A 19,880-nucleotide genomic window follows, 5' to 3' on the forward strand; every position below is an offset into this window, starting at 1 on the left:
AATTCTAATAGCATTGAAATGTTCATTTAGATTTAAACGTTATAACCATCAGCATGTCATTGCACACTTGTAACCTATTTGCAAGGCATTAACAGTAGTAAGTCATGTAACCAATCACTTACTGGGAAGAGGAAAAGTGTTAAGTCTTTTTCCCTTCATATATGTGACTGAATCTTAGAAGATTCTTTTTTCCTATGCATGGTTCTTTTTTGTCTGAGAGGAGAAATATTGTTTTTTCGAATTAATTGAATCGAAATGTTTTCTATTCAGAGTTTTTTATTCAGGCCTCTGCATGGTGTGCGTGGTGCAGACGCTTGACAGCGTAACTGCAGCAATGCCAATCAAATATGACCTGTTCTCGGCCTACAGATCCCTAGAGTGGAGGACAGGATTGGGTTGGATCAGTTGCATGGGTTTGGAAAGTTTGTCTTTCTACTAGCGTCTTTCTATTTAATATACATAAGTTTTCCTTAGTGTTAGAAATAAAATGACTGATCACAACTGGCTGTAGTGAAAGAAAAAAAAACTGACTGCATACTGTGTTTTTCTTTAAGCACATGTCTTTCATTTTAATCTTTATTAAAGCCAAATACTCTAAGAAACGGCATAACATGAACATATGGGTTCATGTCATGCCAATTTTAGTATATCCCAAACCAAAAATTTTACTGATAACTTTTTCCATGATACTAGACTAGTTTATATGTTACTTAGGTGATCTGTTAAATGATGTGATCCTGTATGTGTTCTGCTTAATTCTATGTTCTGAAATTTCCTTTAGAGTTACCTTTTATTGAGTTACCATCCTTTCCAAGAGTTGTGACTACCCAAAATATATCAGAACACTAGAAGTATAACAAATATAATTTATAATTTGATGATTCAGAAGATTCTTTGTTATATTCATGTGGCTCAGAGAGGTCACTGATCTGGTTTATGAATATCATTAACTTTAAGTTAGAGTTATGAAATGATAATAGACCAGTTTACAAAGCTTCTCTTATAAGAGAGTTTATTGGTAATTACAGGGTGTAATCATTAGTATCTTACTGTCATTCAGTCAGTTTGTTGAGTAGCTATTCTGTGTAGGACTTGGTGCTAGAAGTTTTGTTAGTTACCAAAATTTATGGCATAATTTCTTCCAACAGTGTATAATTCATAAAAGTAGAAGAATTCTTGCCTTATCTTTGGGAATCCATTACATAATAATGTTTTTTTTCCTTTGAGAGAATTAATTAATCTTTTGTCCCCATGTCTATACAAACCTAAATATATTGTATTAAGCAACTTAGAGAACACCGTGTAATAATATTTCTCAAATATATTATTTTTACACTCTTATTATGTATATATTCAGAAAATTGTTATCTAATTTGCATTGAGAATTAAAGTATTGTATATGTATGAGTTGATTTTTTTGCTCTTAGATATGTTTATTAGATTCATTAATTTTACTCTGCAACTAGTAATCAGTGAAAACACATTGTGTACTCAACAAAAGAAGATAAATCAAAGGATGCTAATTCTCATCCAGTTCATATTTTTATTCTTAGCTATTTAATAAAAAAGTAATTTTCTTTGTCTGAACATCCATATGAAGTTGACTACAAGATGTTCATTTAATATGATGCATGTCTTCAGTCATCAATATGTAATAGTAATATTAATTTTTGTGAGTGCTGTGAGATAAATCCCTAAGAACCTATCATAAAATATATATTTATACTTATATGTTTCCACAAATACATATTTCTCCAATATGAAATGGTAAATTATTATTTATCATAATGAATGATAAAACCTGAAAACTACTGGTAAATCACTGATTTTCTTATATAACTCAAACATAAACTCTTAAAAACAGTTTAGCAGTGAAATTTGCAAAAATTCTCATTTTAACTCATGTAATTGTTACATGTGAGTTCAATTTGTTTTGATTTTAAAGTATTAACTTTCTTTTATTAATAGAAGTTTGAGCTGCCCAATAAAGATACAAAGGTAAATTTAAATTTGAGTTATACATGAAAATTTCTGAGATCAGTGATTTGTCAGTAGTTTTCATGTTTTATTATTCATTATGAGAGCAGATCCAATTTGAGTATCAAATTTTTTATCAGTCTATGGGATATAATTGCTAGTCAAATAATTTTTCTTAACTCAAAATTACATCTTCAAGTTTGTTCTTCTTTAAAAAATGTATTGTGGTTAGATGTTGAGTTTACAGTAACATTAAAACATACAGCATTCATGATGATAAATTGTACCCAAGAACTAAATTGAAATAATCTACTTTATGAAGAAATTGCTGAAAAATGCATTTGTAAATATATGTGTGTATGTATCTATACATATATGATATATATACATATAAATATAAAATATATGAAATAAATTATATATATATATGTAGATAGATAGGATAGCTTGAATTCATTTATGAGGATGCACCAAGTTTTAGAGATGAATTTCTTATGGATTTCTCAGTTTCAATTATTTGTAACTCAGGTTTTAGCTCAGTTCAGTTGCTCAGTCATATCCGACTCTTAGCGACCCCATGAATCACAGCACACCAGGCCTTCCTGTCCATCACCAACTCCCAGAGTTTACTCAAACTCATGTCCATGGAGTCAGTGATGCCATCCAGCCATCTCATCCTCTGTCGTCCCCTTCTCCTCCCACCTTTAATGTTTCCCAGCATCAGTGTCTTTTCTAATGAGTCAGTTCTTCAGATCAAGTGGACAAAGTACTGGAGTTTCAGCTTCAGCATCAGTTCTTCCAGTGAACATTCAGGACTGATTTCCTTTAGGACTGTTTGGATCTCCTTGCAGTGCAAGGGACTCTCAAGAGTCTTCTCCAACACCACAGTTCAAAAGCATCAATTCTTCGGTGCTCAGCTTTCTTCACAGTCCAACTCTCACATCCATACATGACCACTGGATAAACCATAGCCTTGACTAGATGGACCTTTGTTGGCAAAGTAATTTCTCTGCTTTTTAATATGCTATCTAGGTTTTTCATAACTTTCCTTCCAAGGACTAAGTGTCTTTTAGTTTCATGGCTGCAATGACCATCTGCAGTGATTTTGGAGCCCCCAAAAATAAAGTCTTTGGTTTATTTAACATGAGCTTAGAAAAAGCCGATTAGGCAAATATCTTAGCTGACAAACTAAATAAGCTCTTTTGATGTTTTAGAGTCATTGACTAAAGCCAAGGACAATATACATATATTGAAATATGCTTAGAATTAAAATGTAAAGCATTTATTACTCATGTACTTATTTATATATTTATTGTTTCATGTAATACCCATCTCCATTATTCCATAGAGATTGAATTTGTCAAAATTACAAAGTGCTAATTGTATTCATTTTCTCAGAAGGAAAGTATATCATACTGCCTTTATTGAGAATCTGTGGTGTTTAACGTTCTAATTTTTAAATTTACATAAAATTTGCAGTAGGTTGTTATGCCACCATGTTAATTTTGAAGTAGTAATTTAAAGCATAAATTTAAATGAGTTTGTTTTTAAATTGACTGCATATTCATTAATTCTCGATTTTTCTCTTTCATGCAGAGGTACCTACCTGTTGACACTATAGAATCTGGCATTCATCCAGTGTATTTTTGCAGCACTCACTATATTGAAATGCTACTGAAAGCGGAGGTGCCACTTGTATTTTCAGCTTTTCACATGTCTGGTTTTGCACCATCACAGGTAATTCATGGAAAACTATTTCTTCAACTCCCAGATCTCAGTGTCTTTGCAAAGAAAATTATATTATCATCAAATACAGGAAATACGTTAAAATTAATCACATATTTTGTAAATAGTTATATGTCTGCTGCTGCTGCTAAGTCTCTTCAGTCGTGTCTGACTTTATGTGACCCCATAGATGGCAGCCCACCAGGCTGCACCGTCCCTGGCATTCTCCAGGCAAGAACACTGGAGTGGGTTGCCATTTCCTTCGCCAAGTTATATGTCTATATGTGTTTAAATCTTTAAGCTGGCTTTTTCCCCTAGGCCTTGCAGGATATGCATTTCCGTTATAGTAGATCTCTGGTATTCACAGATTTTGAGTTCTGTTTCAGCTATTCAAGACATAGACATTCTGGAAATCTATGACATGTAGACTTTTTAATGGAGATGATAGTGTCTTCTTCATAAGGCTTCTGCAAGGATTAAGTAGACTAACTGAGGGCAAGAATTCTTACCACCACTGAGTACCTGATATGTGAGATATTGTATTTTATCTACAGTAAGCTCTCTTTTGGAGTCTGGGAAGGTTTAATGATGTCTTGAGGGCCTGGAATTGAGCATATGGTTATTTGCAGTACCCAAAGATGTCTCCCTCCTATGCTTAGTCAGTCTTTCAGTGGTAGAGTGTGGATTGCTTCCTTACTATGTTATCAGGCTAAAATTTAATTAAAACTTAAATCTTTCTTTTGTTTTTAGAATTGAATCTGTAGGTCAGAGTCCCAGAAGGTAGATACTTAATCAAAAGATATGAACACTTTTAAGGTTCTTGATACATACTAAGTTGCTTTGATTTTGTATTCTTCTAATAGAAATGAAGAGAGTGTCTGTTCTCCAGGACTGGGTACTTGGGCTTTTCAAAACTAATTGCTAAATTTTTAAAATTTGCAGGGTTTGAGGCTTTTTTGAACATTAATAAAGTTGATTATAATTCCACAGCTTTGTTAGCTAGTTGTATCTTTTTATTCATTGCCCATCTGTCGTAGTGGACTTCCTATTGAGTTGTAACTATCCTTTAAAAGTAACCTCCACTATCCAAATCCCTTCAGTTCTTGAAAAATAATTTTTTACTTATTTTGTAATTTGACCTATCTACTTGTTTATTATTATATTTGTATTTACTATTCTGTTTTGCTTATTGAACTTTATTATTGCATCTTAATATGGGGTAAGAGTAAATAAACCTATTATTTACTTCCTAATGCTCTCCTAAAAAAGTCAATTTAGCTATCTCTACCTATTGGTTCCTCTTATGTGCACTTTAAGGAGATTTTTCTCAGGTCAAAGTGGGCATTTGAGTTTGAAATTTAGATTTTTATGTTAAAATATAGATACTTTGAATCCATCTTCAAGGTGTGAGGGCACATTGACCCAAAGACTGAAGAGAAGAGCGCCCCAGCTTGCGGGGGAAGAGGGCGGGGTGGGGAGAGAGAGCCTGCTTTGGCTCCTCTTTTTATAAGTTTTTTCCTCCCCTTGGGGCTGCCCTATGTAAATTGGGCTAGCCAGGAGTGTTGTTTGTTCTACCTGAGGTCCTCACTCTGGTCCTCGGACCTTCTTTTGTTCTCTTTTCGCAGGCTTTTCTCTTCCTTGTCTTTTAGCCACCACCATTCTGGACTCCTGTTTCCTATTCTAACTGCCTAACAAAGCCAAGGAGAGTTCCTTTTGTCATTCTAGATTATGTGCTGTACTCAGTCAGTCAGTTGTGTCTGACTCTTTGGACCCTGTGGACTGTAGCCCGCCAGGCTCCTCTGTCCATGGGATTTTCCAGAGGAGAATACTGGAGTGGGTTGCCACTCCCTTCTACAGGGGATCTTCCCAACCCAGGGACTGAACCAGGGTCTCCTGCATTGCAGACAGATTCTTTACCATCTGCACCAAACATTTAAGAATGGATGACCAAAAACTGTGGGGAAAACTTTCAGTTTATTTCTGAGTAGTAATGTTATTATATTTCTTAAATTATCTAATGTAAAAATGCCTTTCTATGGCTCCTTATGTGAGCTAATCATCGTGCATCTTAAGAAGTATGTATCATTGCTTAGTTATTATTCACCATTTTATTGCTAATTATGAAATATGAAAACAACATTTAAATAACTTGGTATATGTAGTTAAGTAATTATTTAGAATCAAATTTTGTATTTCAAAGTTTACCCATTCTGATCTCATTAGGAGTAAAATTGCATACTTATAGACATTAAGGGATTGGTTGATTAATGAAAGAATTTGTGAGCAGATTGCTAAATAGAATATACAGATCTCTAGACTAAAAATAATAACTAGAATACAAAAAATTAAATGTAGTTAGAAATACATATTTGTTGATTAGCACTTGAGATCAGAAGGAAAATCAAAATGAAAATATACTTTTAAAATGAACAGAAAATCACATATTCTAATGAAAATGTTGAATTTTATTCTTTAAAAGAAAAAGCTTTATTGTATTTTACTAATTTTCCTCTCCTAAGAAGTACCCCATATCTTTAATGACTTAACTTTTGTAATTCCTTGGAGTCATCATTTTGCATATCATTGATTATTGTACTATATTGTGTCAGCAAGTGAGCTCACATGGATAATCCTCCAAATATACTCCAGAAAAATGTCTTGATTCTTCTCATTGCTGCTTTTCCCCCCTCCATGAAAGCAGGATTAAAGAAAACTATTTTATTGTTTCATATTTTGTGACAGTGCCTTTTGAAAACACAAAGTATACAAATGTAAAGCAAGATTTCAAGACTAGGATGCCCCTTGTATGTGCATGTCCCCAAGCTTCCCCTTTCTTTATGTTGTTGATGTTGCTATTTGAAATGATACCTTCTCCCTCTTTGTGCCCCATCTTTACTTGTCTATTTATCTTTGATATCTATCCAAATGGAAACTTTTAGGATCACTTACAAGTAGATGATTCTGCTTTGAATTGTATGCAGTTTCTGTGTTACTCTTCTAGTAGAAATATATCTTTTGCTTTGTGGAATCATTATTTGTGTGTTTACCTCTTTCTTACTAGTTGAAGTTTGTTAAAGATATGTATGCCTGATATATCTTCAAGTCTTAAGTATCTCAACATAGTGTCTTGTCTAGAAGTGCAATAAATATACTTTTTTATTTATATCAATGCTTTGCAGTATAAAAGTGTGTTTTCAGATCTTATTTCATTTAAAATTTTAACTTCATTTGACAGATGGAGAAATTCAGGGAAATTCAGGATAAGTGAAGTGAGTGAATTGACTTACTGATATAACCCTGATAGCAAAGACTTCACTTGAAACCACATCTTACTTTACTAGCATTCTTTCTATGATAAATAGATAAAATAATGCCAGAAGAGTTGTTAAAAATAGCTTCTTTTTATCATGAAACTTAATCATTTAGGGCATACCTATTTTGACTTAATCAGGTATTCTTAAGTAATTGTTCTAACTAATGTTTTTACTAAAGAATTAGGTACATTTTTTGAAGATTGTTTTATATCTAGATACATTTACCTTAGGTACAATAATGATGTTTTATTTACCTTAGGTACAATAAATTTACCTTAGGTAAATTTACTGAAAATAATGTACCTTAGATACAATAATGATGTTTTTATCAGTGTTGCATCATATGTCCTTTGTCATGAAAGTGAAAGTCTCTCAGTTGTTTCCAGCTCTTTGCAACCCCATGGACTATACAGTTCATGGAGTTCTCCAGGCCAGAATACTGGAATGGGTAGCCTTTTCCCTTCTCCAAGCAATCTTCCCAACCCAGGGATCGAACCCAGGTTTCCCACAGGGCAGATTCTTTACCAGCTGAGCCACAAAGGAAGCCCAAGAATACTGTAGTGGGTAGCCTATCCCTTCTCTACCAGATCTTCCCAACCCAGGAATCGAACCAGCGTCTCCTGCATTGCAGGTGGGTTCTTTACCAACTGAGCTATCAGGGAAGTCTGCGTCCTTTGGCATAAGCTTAAGTATAAGGAGCAAACTTTTTAGGAGGGCTATGGTACATTTTGATACATATTGTGTAAGGAATTTTCCTACCTTTTTATCCTAAAGTGAATGTGTTAGTGGCTCAAAAAGTCATATAAATGTTTCAAATATAATTAAGTGTAAGGAATATTGGTTTACCATAAAAACATAATTAGTTTATTTTACTTTCTCTGTCATCTATTCCATTAATTGCTAATAGCAATTTTATTAATAGTATATTTTTGAGGCTTATATGAGGGAATTTTGCAGTTTCTAGCAGAAGCACACATGCATTTACCCTTTCATCCAGCCATTTCATTTATAGAAATCTATCCCAGAGATACACTGACAACAATTTTGAAAATGCATGTGTACAAATATGTTTTATAGCATATAAGAGCATATAGTATAAAGATTAGGGCTTCCCTGGTGGCTCAGTGGTAAAGAATCCGCCTGTCAATGCCGGAGACATGTGTTCAATACCTGAATCGGGAGGATTCCATGGAGAAAGAAATGGCAATCCACTCCAGCGTTCTTGCCTGGGAAATCCCATGGACAGAGGAGCTTGACGGGCTACAGTCTATGGAGTTGCAAAAGAGTCAGACATGACTTAACAGCTAAACAACAACAGTAACTATCAAAAGACTAGGAATAATACACGTGTCTGAAAATAGGGACTTATTGAGTTAGTTGTGGTTTATCTATAGGGTAATACTATGCAGTTATAAAACTGAATAAGAAATACCTCTGTATATTGCCATGGAGTGATACTCAGGATCTTTTGTTAAGAGAGAAAAAGGTGGAGACCAAAAACAAAAAAGTGTTTAGTATGTTACTATTTACATGGGAAAGGGTGGGAATATAAATACAAGTTCAAGTGTGCTTGTATTAAAAAATGAAAGGATGTATCATATATTGTTAAGTGATTGCTTATAGGGATAAGTAAGGAATGAGCTGAAGAGTTAGGAAATATACCTTACTTTGGGGTCATTTAAATAGTTCATATCATACTATAAGTACATATAATTAAATGACCCTAACAACACCTGAAGGAGGTAAGTCCTGGGTGTTCATTGGAAGGACTGATGCTGAAGCTGAAACTCCAATACTTTGGCCACCTCATGCGAAGAGTTGACTCATTGGAAAAGACCCTAATGCTGGGAGGGACTGGGGGCAGGAGGAAAAGGGGACGACAGAGGATGAGATGGCTGGATGGCATCACTGACTCGATGGGCATGAGTTTGAGTAAACTCCGGGAGTTTGTGACAGACAGGGAGGCCTGGCGTGCTGTGATTCATGGGGTCGCAAAGAGTCGGACCTGACTGAGCGACTGAACTGACTGACTGAATGACTGACTGAACAGTACCTACTTGACAATATAACCTTGTAAGAAACACTTTAATTATTAAATCATTTTCAAAATATAGTAAATTTTCAATGTGTTAATTTCAGATGTATGTCAAAGTGATTCAGTTATGCATACATATGTTATTTTCTGAATCTTTTCTATTATAGATTATTACAAGGCATTGAATATAGTTTCGTGTCCTCTCTAGTAGGTCCTTGTTATTTATCTATTTTATATATAGTAGTGTTTATATGTTAATCCCACACTCCTAATTTATCTCCCACACACCCTTATTGTGTCCTCTGGTAACCAGAGAAAGTTTGTTTTCTATGTCTGATTCTCAGTTATGTAAATAATTTCATTTATATCATTTTTTTATATTCCACATATAAGTGATATCATATGATGGTTGTCTTTCTCTGATTTCCCTTAGTATGATAATCTCTAGGTCCAACCATGTGCTGCAAATAGGATTATTTCATTCTTTTTTTTTATTTCATTCTTTTTTTATGATTGATATTGTATTATGTATATATATACTACATCATCTTTATCTATTTATCTCTAGATAGACACTTAGGATGCTTCCATGTCTTGGCTATTGTAAACAGTGCTGCAATGACCATTGAGGTGCATGTGTCTTTTTAAATTAGAGTTTTCATCACATATATGCACAAGAGTAGGATTGCTGGATCATATGGTAACTCTGTTTTTAGTTTTTACAGAACCTCTATACTGTTCTCCAGAGTATCTGCACCAGTTTACATTCCTACCAACAGTATAGGAGGGTTTCTTTTTCTCCACACCCTGAAAGGCACTTAAATTTTTTTTAAGGCACTTTAAAACACAGGCATTTGACTGTACATGCCAAGTGATATGTTGTCTAAATGACAAAACAACAGAAATATTACTGTTTTAAGTATTCATGTTGCTTATGGTAGTGCTGGTGTTATTATTCTGGATTCTTATTTTTGTCTTGTTCAGTAAATGAAACAAAAAATTGATACCATTGATAACTCAGATCTTCAGTTTGTTTTAATGCAAGCACAGATATAATAAATAGCAATTTATAATGTGTTTTATCTTAAAAGCTTTAAGAAGGGAAACCTGTAGAGGAAAATGGACTTCAGAGACATGTCAATCAATCCAAATTTTGAAACTGTGATGGCTCTGGTTTATATAATGCTTTCTTCCTATTATGTGTATTTGGAATAATTCCATAATAAAAATGTTAAAGAAAAGAGTTCATCATGTCTGTTTGGATACATATTATTTCTTTTGTCCTGTTAGAACCCTGGACTATCAGCTAATATATAGATCATTTCATCTTATAAAAATAGAGAAGCTATTTGCTTAAGGTTTAAAAGACATAACTCATAGTTTAGTATTCTTCCAGGGATATAGTGTTTTGAATTCTGTTACAATTGAATAATTCTGGAATATTTTGCTCATGTAATAGCAGTAACTGGTATCATTTCTGCCTAATGAAGAAGCTCATATATTTAAAAGGTGTATGTCTCCTCTTTAAGTGCAAATTATGTGAGAACAGGGACTAAATGTCTTTTGTTCACTTAAGAATTATAATAATGCTTGTTGTATATTAGGTACATAAGTGTTTGTTAAATGAATAATAAACATCTGTACCTTTGTTATAGAATAACATTTACATAGCACTTGATATATTTTCAAAATGCTTTCAATTATAATCTTTCATTTTTCCTCTCTTAAATTTCCCACATGTTGAAAAGGCTGGGATTATTCTTCATTTGAGTCTTTCCAAATGGTTCAAGTAAAGAACCTGCCTACCAGTTCAGGAGATGTAAGAGCTGCTTGTTCGATCCCTGGGTCAGGAAGATCCCCTGGAGGAGGGCATGGCAACTCACTCCAGTATACTTGACTGAAAAATCCCATGGACAGAGGAGCCTGACTGGTTACTGTCCATAGGGTTGCAAAGAGTCAGCTGCAACTGAAGTGACTCAGCACACTTGCACATTCTCTGTTTAATGGGTGAAGAAAAAAAAAAACATAGAAAATAGTGCTTGAATGTTGTGTAAATCCCAGAAAATTACAGTTGTTTTAGAAACCATGTATAAGTAAGTAAGTAATTACAGATTTGGGGACAGCTTTCTTTTAACCATTATGGATAAAGCTTTATGAATAAGTATTTTGACTTCAGATGTCTTTGTTTGAATCATAAAATTGATAGGTTTAAAGGTCAAAATGAGTCAGTGGTCAACAGTTTCATACCTTTCAACCTGTTGAATAGTCAGACCAACTAGAAAGAAGATGGGAACTGTTATCCCTTCATCATTATCGACTTGCTAGTCACCCATGAAGCTACAGCTGAATGGGAACTGATTTCTCTGGCTACCCAGATCATTTTCATTAATTTTCCTTCTTCAATTGTTTCTCTTTATTCATTCATCTAGAGTCTTTCATTTTCATTAACAAAGCATGGCCCTTGGTTGACTAGTATTTATAGTTGTAACAAAGTATGGACAGAACCCTGGCAGCAGTGCATTTGGGAATTAAAAGTTTTGCTTCTAATCAAAGAGTCACTGACTGCTTCAACCCATCTAGTCAAGTACAAGCAAGGGTTACTTCCTCCCCAATGCATTAGAGCCATACTGTGTAGATACTTGATTGGGCAGTGGAAGTTTGGTAATTAACTTTGCATGCCAACCTGCCCTCCAGGTCGAGATTTAGGAGAAGAATCCTTTTGCTACCAAATGAAATTTAAAGTTAGGACCAAAATAAATTAAATATATCCTTCCACTGACAAATATTGAATGTTCATGTATATATTCTAATTCAATATTGAGTTAACCCATGGCTCTATAAAAATATTTTGGTGCATAATAGAAGGGAACATATTTGTAAAGAAAATTCTGATCCTGAGAACAGAACTACAGTTAAAAAAAATACTTGGTTATATATAGTCAGCATTATCAATAATAAGAAATATGACCAGAAGATGAGAAAAAAAAAAGATATGCCTGTAATAACTGGAGTTAATATGTTAATGGTTGACTTGAGTAATGATGAATGGAAAACAAAAATGTAATACCATCTGATATGGGCTGATTCGTTGTCCAGTCACTAAGTCATGTCTGACTCTTCGCCACCCCATGGGCTGCAGCATGCAGTCCTCTGTCCTCCACTGTCTCCCGCAGTCTGTCCAGATTCGTGTCCATTGAGCCGGTGATGCTGTCTAACCGCCTCATCCTCTGTTGCCGCCTTCTCCTTTTGCCTTCAGTCTTTCTCAGCATAAGGGTCTTTTCCAGTGAATCAGCTCTTTGCGTCAGGTGGCCAAAGTATTGGAGCTTCTGCTTCAGCATCAGTCCTTGCAATGAGTATTCAGGATTGATTTCCTGACAGGTTAGATCTCCTTATAGTCCAAGGGACTCACAAGTGTCTTCTCCAGCACCACAATTTGAAAGCATCAGTTCTGAGGCACTCGGCTTTCCTTATGGTCCAACTCTCACATTTGTACATGACTACTGAAAAAAACCACAGTATCCTCCCTGCAAAAAAAAAATCGTATGTTGAAATTCTAAGCCTCAGTACCTCAGAATGAGGCTATATTTGGATATAGAGTCTAAAGCAGTGTGTGTGTGCTAAGTTACTTCAGTCGTGTCCGACTCTTTGCGATCCCATGGGCTGTAGCCTGCCAGGCACTTCTATCTGTGGGATTCTGCAGGCAAAAATACTGGAGTGTGTTGCCATGCCCTTCTCCAGGGGATCTTCCCAACCCAGGGATTGAACCCATGTCTCTTACGTCTCCTGCATGGGCAGGCGGATTCTTTACCACTGGTGCCACCTGGGAAGCTTTAAAAGGGTTATTAAGTTACAATGAGGTCATTGAACTTAATTATGAGGTCATTAAAATGGGCTTCCCTGATGGCTCAGTCAGTAAAGAATCTGCCTGCAATGAGGGAGACCTGCTTCAGTCCCAGGGTCAGGAAGATCCCCTGGATGAGGACATGGCAACCCACTCCAGTATCTTTGCCTGGAGAATCCCCATGGACAGAGAACAGTGGCAGGCTACAGCCCATGGGGTTACAGAGTCAGACACTACTGAGTGACTAAGCACCGCACAGAGGTCATTAGGGTGGGTCTGAATCCAATATTACCATTATCCTTACAGAAAGTTATATGGATACCAGACATGTACAGAGGGAAGACCTCTGTGAAATGAAATGTGAAAATGTAGGGAGAAGATGGCCATTTACAAGCCAAGAAGGGAGGCCTCAGAAGAAACCAACCCTGCCAGTACCTTGATCCTGGACTTCTCCAGAATTATTAGACGATCAATTTCTGTTAAGTCACCCAGTGTGTTATCTTGTTATGACAACCTTATCAAACTAATACCCATGTTAAAGGCAGTTAAAAGCAGAATCAACATTCCCTCCAAATTGAGTCAGGGATATAAAATGAAATTTTAGAAGCTATTGGAGAATGCATTTTTTAAAGGTCAAAACAATAGAACAAAACAGGAAAATTTGTGTGTGTCTTCTTTATCTTTGTATGACAGATTGAGATATGACACTATATCTGTTCCCATTCCTCGCTCCTCACCCCTAAAAATCCAAACTGTAGTGAAGAGAGGTTAAATAAAAGAAAATTCTCCTCAGTGGTAATTTTTAAATCATAAATGAAAATTAAAATATTTGAAAGTAATTGTCTCAGTTTCCCAGGACTGTCATATCAAAGTACCACGAACTCAGTAGCTTAAAACAATAGCAATTTATCATCTCACAGTTTGAGAGGATAAAAGTGTTGGCAGGGCAGTGTTCCCTTAGACAGCACTGAGAAAGAACTGTTTGATGCCTCTTTCCTCTCTTCTGGTAGCCATTGATATTTCTTAGCTTATAGATGCATCACTCCAATCTTCTGTCTTCCCGTGAGAGTCTCCATGTGTGTCTTTTCAGGGCCTTCCCGCTGTGTGTTCACATTTTCAGTTTCTTTGATATAAGTCATGTTGGAATAAGGCTTAGCCTGATGACCTCATTTCACTTGATTACCTCTGTAAAGACTCTGTTTTCAAATAATGTCACATTCATAGGTCCTGGGAGTTAGGACTTTGACTTATTTTGAGGGGAGAGACACAATTCCACCCATAGCATTAATGTACCAAAACATTAGCAATGTTAATCACTGTATCATTTTTAAAAATTTTCTGTTTTTTAGTTTGCATGTTTTGCTTTTATAATCTGAAAAATGTTTTTCAGAAAGTAACAAATGATTTTTGTAAAAAGTCTCATTTTTGAATTCTGTACATTAACTCTCAGTTTCTGTGTTATATAATTCTGGTTGATTTAAATTGTTTTATTATTCAGCAAGAGTCCATTTGCATTAATGTAACATTTAGCAATCTGTCATCTGCATAATTATACATCTGTGATTCTAGGTAGGATAGAAGATGCTCCCATCTCTGAATTAAAATAGTCTCAGCATTTGTTATCTGAGGAGAGCAGACTGGTTTTATAGGTAAGAGAAGGACAATATGAATCAAGAAGGCATTTACAAATAGCATAGGAACAGTATGAACACCATCAGTTAACCCCTAAGTCCTGAGTCCCAAGGCCATTAGCATTTTCTCACACATTAGGCAAGTAGGTGAAGCATCCTTATATCCTTAATTAGGCTTCTTGTAGTCAGACTGTCTATTTTGGTTGAATGGTTTTATGTGAGTTACTGAGTACTGCTTTTTAAAAGTCAAATATGGCTATATCAGTTTTCTGATGAACTAACTTTTTCTTTTTTTTCCTAGATTTGCCTGCAATGGATAACTCAGTGTTTTTGGAATTATTTAGATTGGGTAGAAATCTGCCATTACATTGCTACCTGTGTTTTCCTTGGTCCAGATTATCAAGTGTATATCTGTATAGCTATATTCAAACATCTTCAGCAAGACATTCTACAGCACACTCAGACTCAAGATCTGCAGGTTTTCCTAAAAGTGAGTGACTTTATTTCTAGAGGAAAACTTTTGGTTGAAAGTTATCAACTTTGATGGGGTGCCTAGTGCCAGATATTTTTCTATATGCTCATTCAATCCTAAAAACAACATTGAGAGGTAGGTATTATTATCTTTATTTTAGATATGAGGAAACAGGTGTTAAGTACATTGCCCAAGATTTTACTGCTGGTGAATGCTGCTAAACTGTGATGGGGCTGGGATATGAAGTTAAGCTGTCTGGCTACAAAATTTTGCTTTTAACCAGTATGCTGTGCTTAAAGGCCTTTTTTTTTTTTGTACTCCTGTATCTTATTTAGCTAATAAAAGTCAAGTTACTATGTATTAATACACAGCTTTGAAACTTTAAAAAAAATTAATTTCTTACACCTTCATACTCTATTTTTCTAAACTTTGAAATATTTTTTGAAAGGTTTCCATGAAAGAATCTATCATAACACTATTTTTAAAGTCATTATTATATAGAAGTACAGAAGTTAATATTTTATTTTTTTATTTTTTTTATGCCTCTGACTTTTATTTTTTTTATTTTTTTTTTTGATGTCTCTGCTTTTTATTTTTATTTTTTTTTTAAATTTTTATTTTTCAGTGGGTTTTGTCATACATTGATATGAATCAGCCATAGAGTTACACGAAAGTTAATATTTTAAAGCAAGATCTAATAGCTTTCTTTCTCACAATAATGTGACTTTTGAAACTCTGGACTTTAGAGAATATAAGATATATAAATACCTCCCTATGTGTGATTCTTGCTATAAATCCAACTTTAAGTTGAAATATTTCCTTGAATTTAAAGTATATTTCCCTCCCCCTGATACCCTCAGATACATACGCTTGCATGTACACACTTACCCCAGAACCAACATTTGTCATATGTAGCTTTTTTCTAGGTGGACAAATAATTTCCATGTGAATTAATTTTATTTTTATTATTTATTGTTAGATATTTTTCAGTTATTTTTCTTTTTGCTATTTTCTGTCAGACCTCAACATGAATCAGCCATAGGAATATATGTATCCCCTCCCTTTTGAGCCTCCCTCCCATCTCCTTCCCCATCCCACCCCTCCAGGCTGACACAGAGCCAGTTTCAGTTTCCTGAGACATACAGCAAATTCCCATTGGATATCTATTTTACATATCATAGTGCAAATTTCCTTGTTATTCTTTCCATATATCCCACCCTCTCCTCCCCTCTCCCCATGTCCTTAAGTCTATTCTCTTTGTCTCTTTCTCCGTTGTTGCCCTGTAAATAAATTTTTCAGTACCATTTTTCTAGATTTCGTATATATACGTTAGAATATGGTATTATTCATTCTCTTTCTGATTCACTTGTCATTTGATGATGTCTTTTGTAAGTAAATGTCATTGATCATTTAAGATTGATAAACTGTCAATCATTCTTATTTCATAAATACTAAATCCAAAAGGTCTCAAGCTTCCTACATGTATCATAGAATTATGATCTTAGAAACATTCTTAATGAAATAAAGTATAACACAATGGTCATACAAGCAGAAGGAAAAGTTTGGTAGAAAAAGAAAAAAATTATCTGTTAAAGGTAATTTGGAGAACAGGGATGGTTACGTAAATGAGAATTATATTGAGGACAAAATGTGGGTTCCTTTTCACTAAGGGGCATTTTCATTAGTTGCAGTCGTCAGTTAAAGAGATTTCAGGGCCTGAAATTTCCCGAAATACTTAACATTTGAATGCCTCCTAACCTATAATTATCTAATCTCATATCCTACTTTAGTTTCTTTTATAGTGTTTGTCACTGACTGAAATTATTTTAAATATATTTTTGTCAGTCTTCCGCAGTATAATGTGTAAGCTCCACGAGGATTGTGATTTTGTCTATCTCAGTTACTAGTGTATTTTTCAGTGCTTTGAACAGCACCTGGTACATAACAGGTGCTCAATAAACACTTGTTAGAGTAAACAAAGCATGTTAATAAACATAAAAGGAAAGATTAACAGCCTTAATTTTATTCACATTGAATAACAAAAATTACTAAACACCTTCCTTTCCACCAGAGGGTTGTCCATACATTGCATCATCTTTAAACCTGATAGATGCTGGTGATTATTGCAGTCTCGCCTCTTCCCGATTACTGTCAGGAAAAATAATAGAGTTTACAAGTGGTGACCTCTTTAAATATTTCCCAAAGTCTGTTATGCTCTAGGCATAATGCTTTCAATTTAAAACTAAAGAATTTTAAAATGAGTTTTTTTTTTAAAGATAAAAGATTATCTTTGCTAAGTCCTACTTAAATTACTAAAATTTTAATTGAATTGGTTTAAATCCAAAGTAAGAGCATATTGGCAAAGAATTAATCTAAGCAGTTGTCCTGGAGCTAACCTTACTTCTTACTCCTACTGTTTGCATTCATCTGAGGTATTAGGAAAAATGCCTTTCTAATACCATGACTTCATGTTATTTTTTGTTTTATTTCCAGCAAGTAGATCTTGGGGCCGTTGATCTCTTTTGATGAGCAGTTATTTTTCTTGTGAGATAAATTCCAGTGTACTCTATTAAGTATGCATTTACATACCCCTTTAACTACTCCATTAAGCCCAGTTAAAATGCCTTCTTTGAAAAGTATGTAAACATATGTACACTATTTTTCAGTTATTCATGTATTAATCAATAATAAATTTGTATTAAGGAAGTGATTTTATTCTTCCTTTCCTCAGAAAATCCACCAAGTCAGAAAGACTTTAAAAGTCCTCATTAAACTGTTGTTATGGGGATTAAACGTTTGAAGTTATGTTTAATACTTTCTGATCCAAAAGCTCAGACTTGTACAAAGGGGAAAAAAACTTATCAATAATTTTCAATATAACTACATACCAGAGCCATAATGATATTCTTACATAGATTACATGTTATGCCCTGACTCTACATATTTAGTAATGACTGTTTCTGAGAAGAAAGGGGACGTAGAGTAGTTCAGGGGACTTTTACTGTTTATTGTATGTATTTATGAGGGCTCTTTTTTTTTTTTTAATTTTTGAAGAATGAGCCCCTACTTTTGTAACAAAGCTATTTTTAAAAGCAAAAATAAACAAATGGGACCTAATGAAACTTAAAAGCTTTTGCACAACAAAGGAAACTATAAACAAGGTGAGAAGACAGCCTTCAGAATGGGAGAAAATAGTAGCAAATAAAGAAACAAAGGATTAATCTCAAAAATATACAAGCAAGTCCTGCAGTTCAATTCCAGAAAAATAAATGACCCATTCAAAAAATGGCCAAAGATCTAAGCAGACATTTCTCCAAAGAAGACATACAGATGGCTAACAAACACATGAAAAGATGCTCAACATCACTCATTATCAGAGAAATGCAAATCAAAACCTCAATGAGGTACCATTACACCCCAGTTAGAGTGGCTGCTATCCAAAAGTCTACAAGCAATAAATGCTGGAGAGGGTGTGGAGAAAAGGGAACCCTCTTACACTGTTGGTGGGAATGCAAACTAGTACAGCCACTATGGAGAGCAGTGTGGAGATTTCTTAAAAAACTGGAAATAGAACTGCCATATGACCCAGCAGTCCCACTCCTGGGCATACACTCCGAGGAAACCAGATCTGAAAGAGACACGTGCACCCCAATGTTCATCGCAGCACTGTTTATAATAGCCAGGACATGGAAGCAACCTAGATGCCCATCAACAGACGAATGGATAAGGAAGCTGTGGTACATATACACCATGGAATATTACTCAGCCGTTAAAAAGAATCCATTTGAATCAGTTCTAATGAGATGGATGAAACTGGAGCCCATTATACAGAGTGAAGTAAGCCAGAAAGATAAAGAACATTACAGCATACTAACACATATATATGGAATTTAAAAAGATAGTAACAATAACGCTATATGCAAAACAGAAAAAGAAACACAGATGTACAGAACAGACTTTTAGACTCTGTGGGAGAAGGCAAGGGTGGGATGTTCTGAGAGAAGAATATTGAAACAAGTTTACTATCAAGGGTCAAACAGATCACCAGCCCAGGTTGGATGCCTGAGACAAGTGCTCAGGGCTGGTGCACTGGGAAGACCCAGAGGGATGGGATGGAGAGGGAGGCGGGAGGGGGGAAAGGGATGGGGAACACATGTAAATCCATGGCTGATTCATGTTAATGTATGGCAAAAACCACTACAATATTGTAAAGTGATTAGCCTCCAACTAATAAAAATAAATGGAAAAAAAATTTTTTTAAATAGAACACAATGGGAAAGCATAGAATTTTCAGTCCTGTTATGGTTCTTTTAAGAATAAATTAGTGTGAAGATGAAAAATAAAAAAATTAAAAGGATATTAATCATTATATAAAATAGATAGAACAAACATCAACTGTGCTAAATGAGTTCAAATAATTAGACACAATTGAAATAGTTTTCAAAATATTGAAAAACCACAAACATGTTTTCAATTACAGTATTATCAGTTATCCTGAGAAACTTGAGAAAATGAGATAATTGCAGAAGATTGAAAATAAAACGAAATTATTTTCCCTGTTTAATTTCATGTATTGACAGAAAAAGATATGATAGAAGCATTGCTTTAGGAATAAAAATCTCTCTGAAGCATATAGTATAGAGAAAATACCAACTTATTCTGTATTCGCTTTGGTTTAGGCTCAAGATTTGAAATTAAGTAATAGAGTCTAGACTCAGTGTTTGTATTTATGGTAACCCCCTGAATAATTCTTCATGATCAGTATGTTAAAAAAGATGACTTGGAATTTCTTAACTAAGTTTCATCTAATTAAAAAAAAAAACAAGCAGAATAATTTGTTTATATTTCCTCATTTGATTAAACCACTGAAGGATTAGATGAATGC

General features: G+C 34.5%; 1 protein-coding gene across 4 annotated transcripts in view; it reads left to right on the plus strand.

The window, feature by feature from the left end:
- The window catches only part of TBC1D32 (TBC1 domain family member 32), a 179,414-nt gene that overhangs the window by 152,880 nt on the left and 6,654 nt on the right, over positions 1-19,880 (plus strand). For all 4 annotated transcript variants that reach the window (XM_065911547.1, XM_065911548.1, XM_065911549.1 and 1 more), the window contains 2 exons: positions 3,574-3,714; positions 14,825-15,013. In XM_065911547.1, the coding sequence (XP_065767619.1) occupies positions 3,574-3,714; positions 14,825-15,013 (330 nt within the window). The remainder of the gene's footprint in view (positions 1-3,573; positions 3,715-14,824; positions 15,014-19,880) is intronic.

This window comes from Muntiacus reevesi, chromosome 19, assembly GCF_963930625.1.
Source record: "Muntiacus reevesi chromosome 19, mMunRee1.1, whole genome shotgun sequence".
Classification (NCBI taxonomy): domain Eukaryota; kingdom Metazoa; phylum Chordata; class Mammalia; order Artiodactyla; family Cervidae; genus Muntiacus; species Muntiacus reevesi.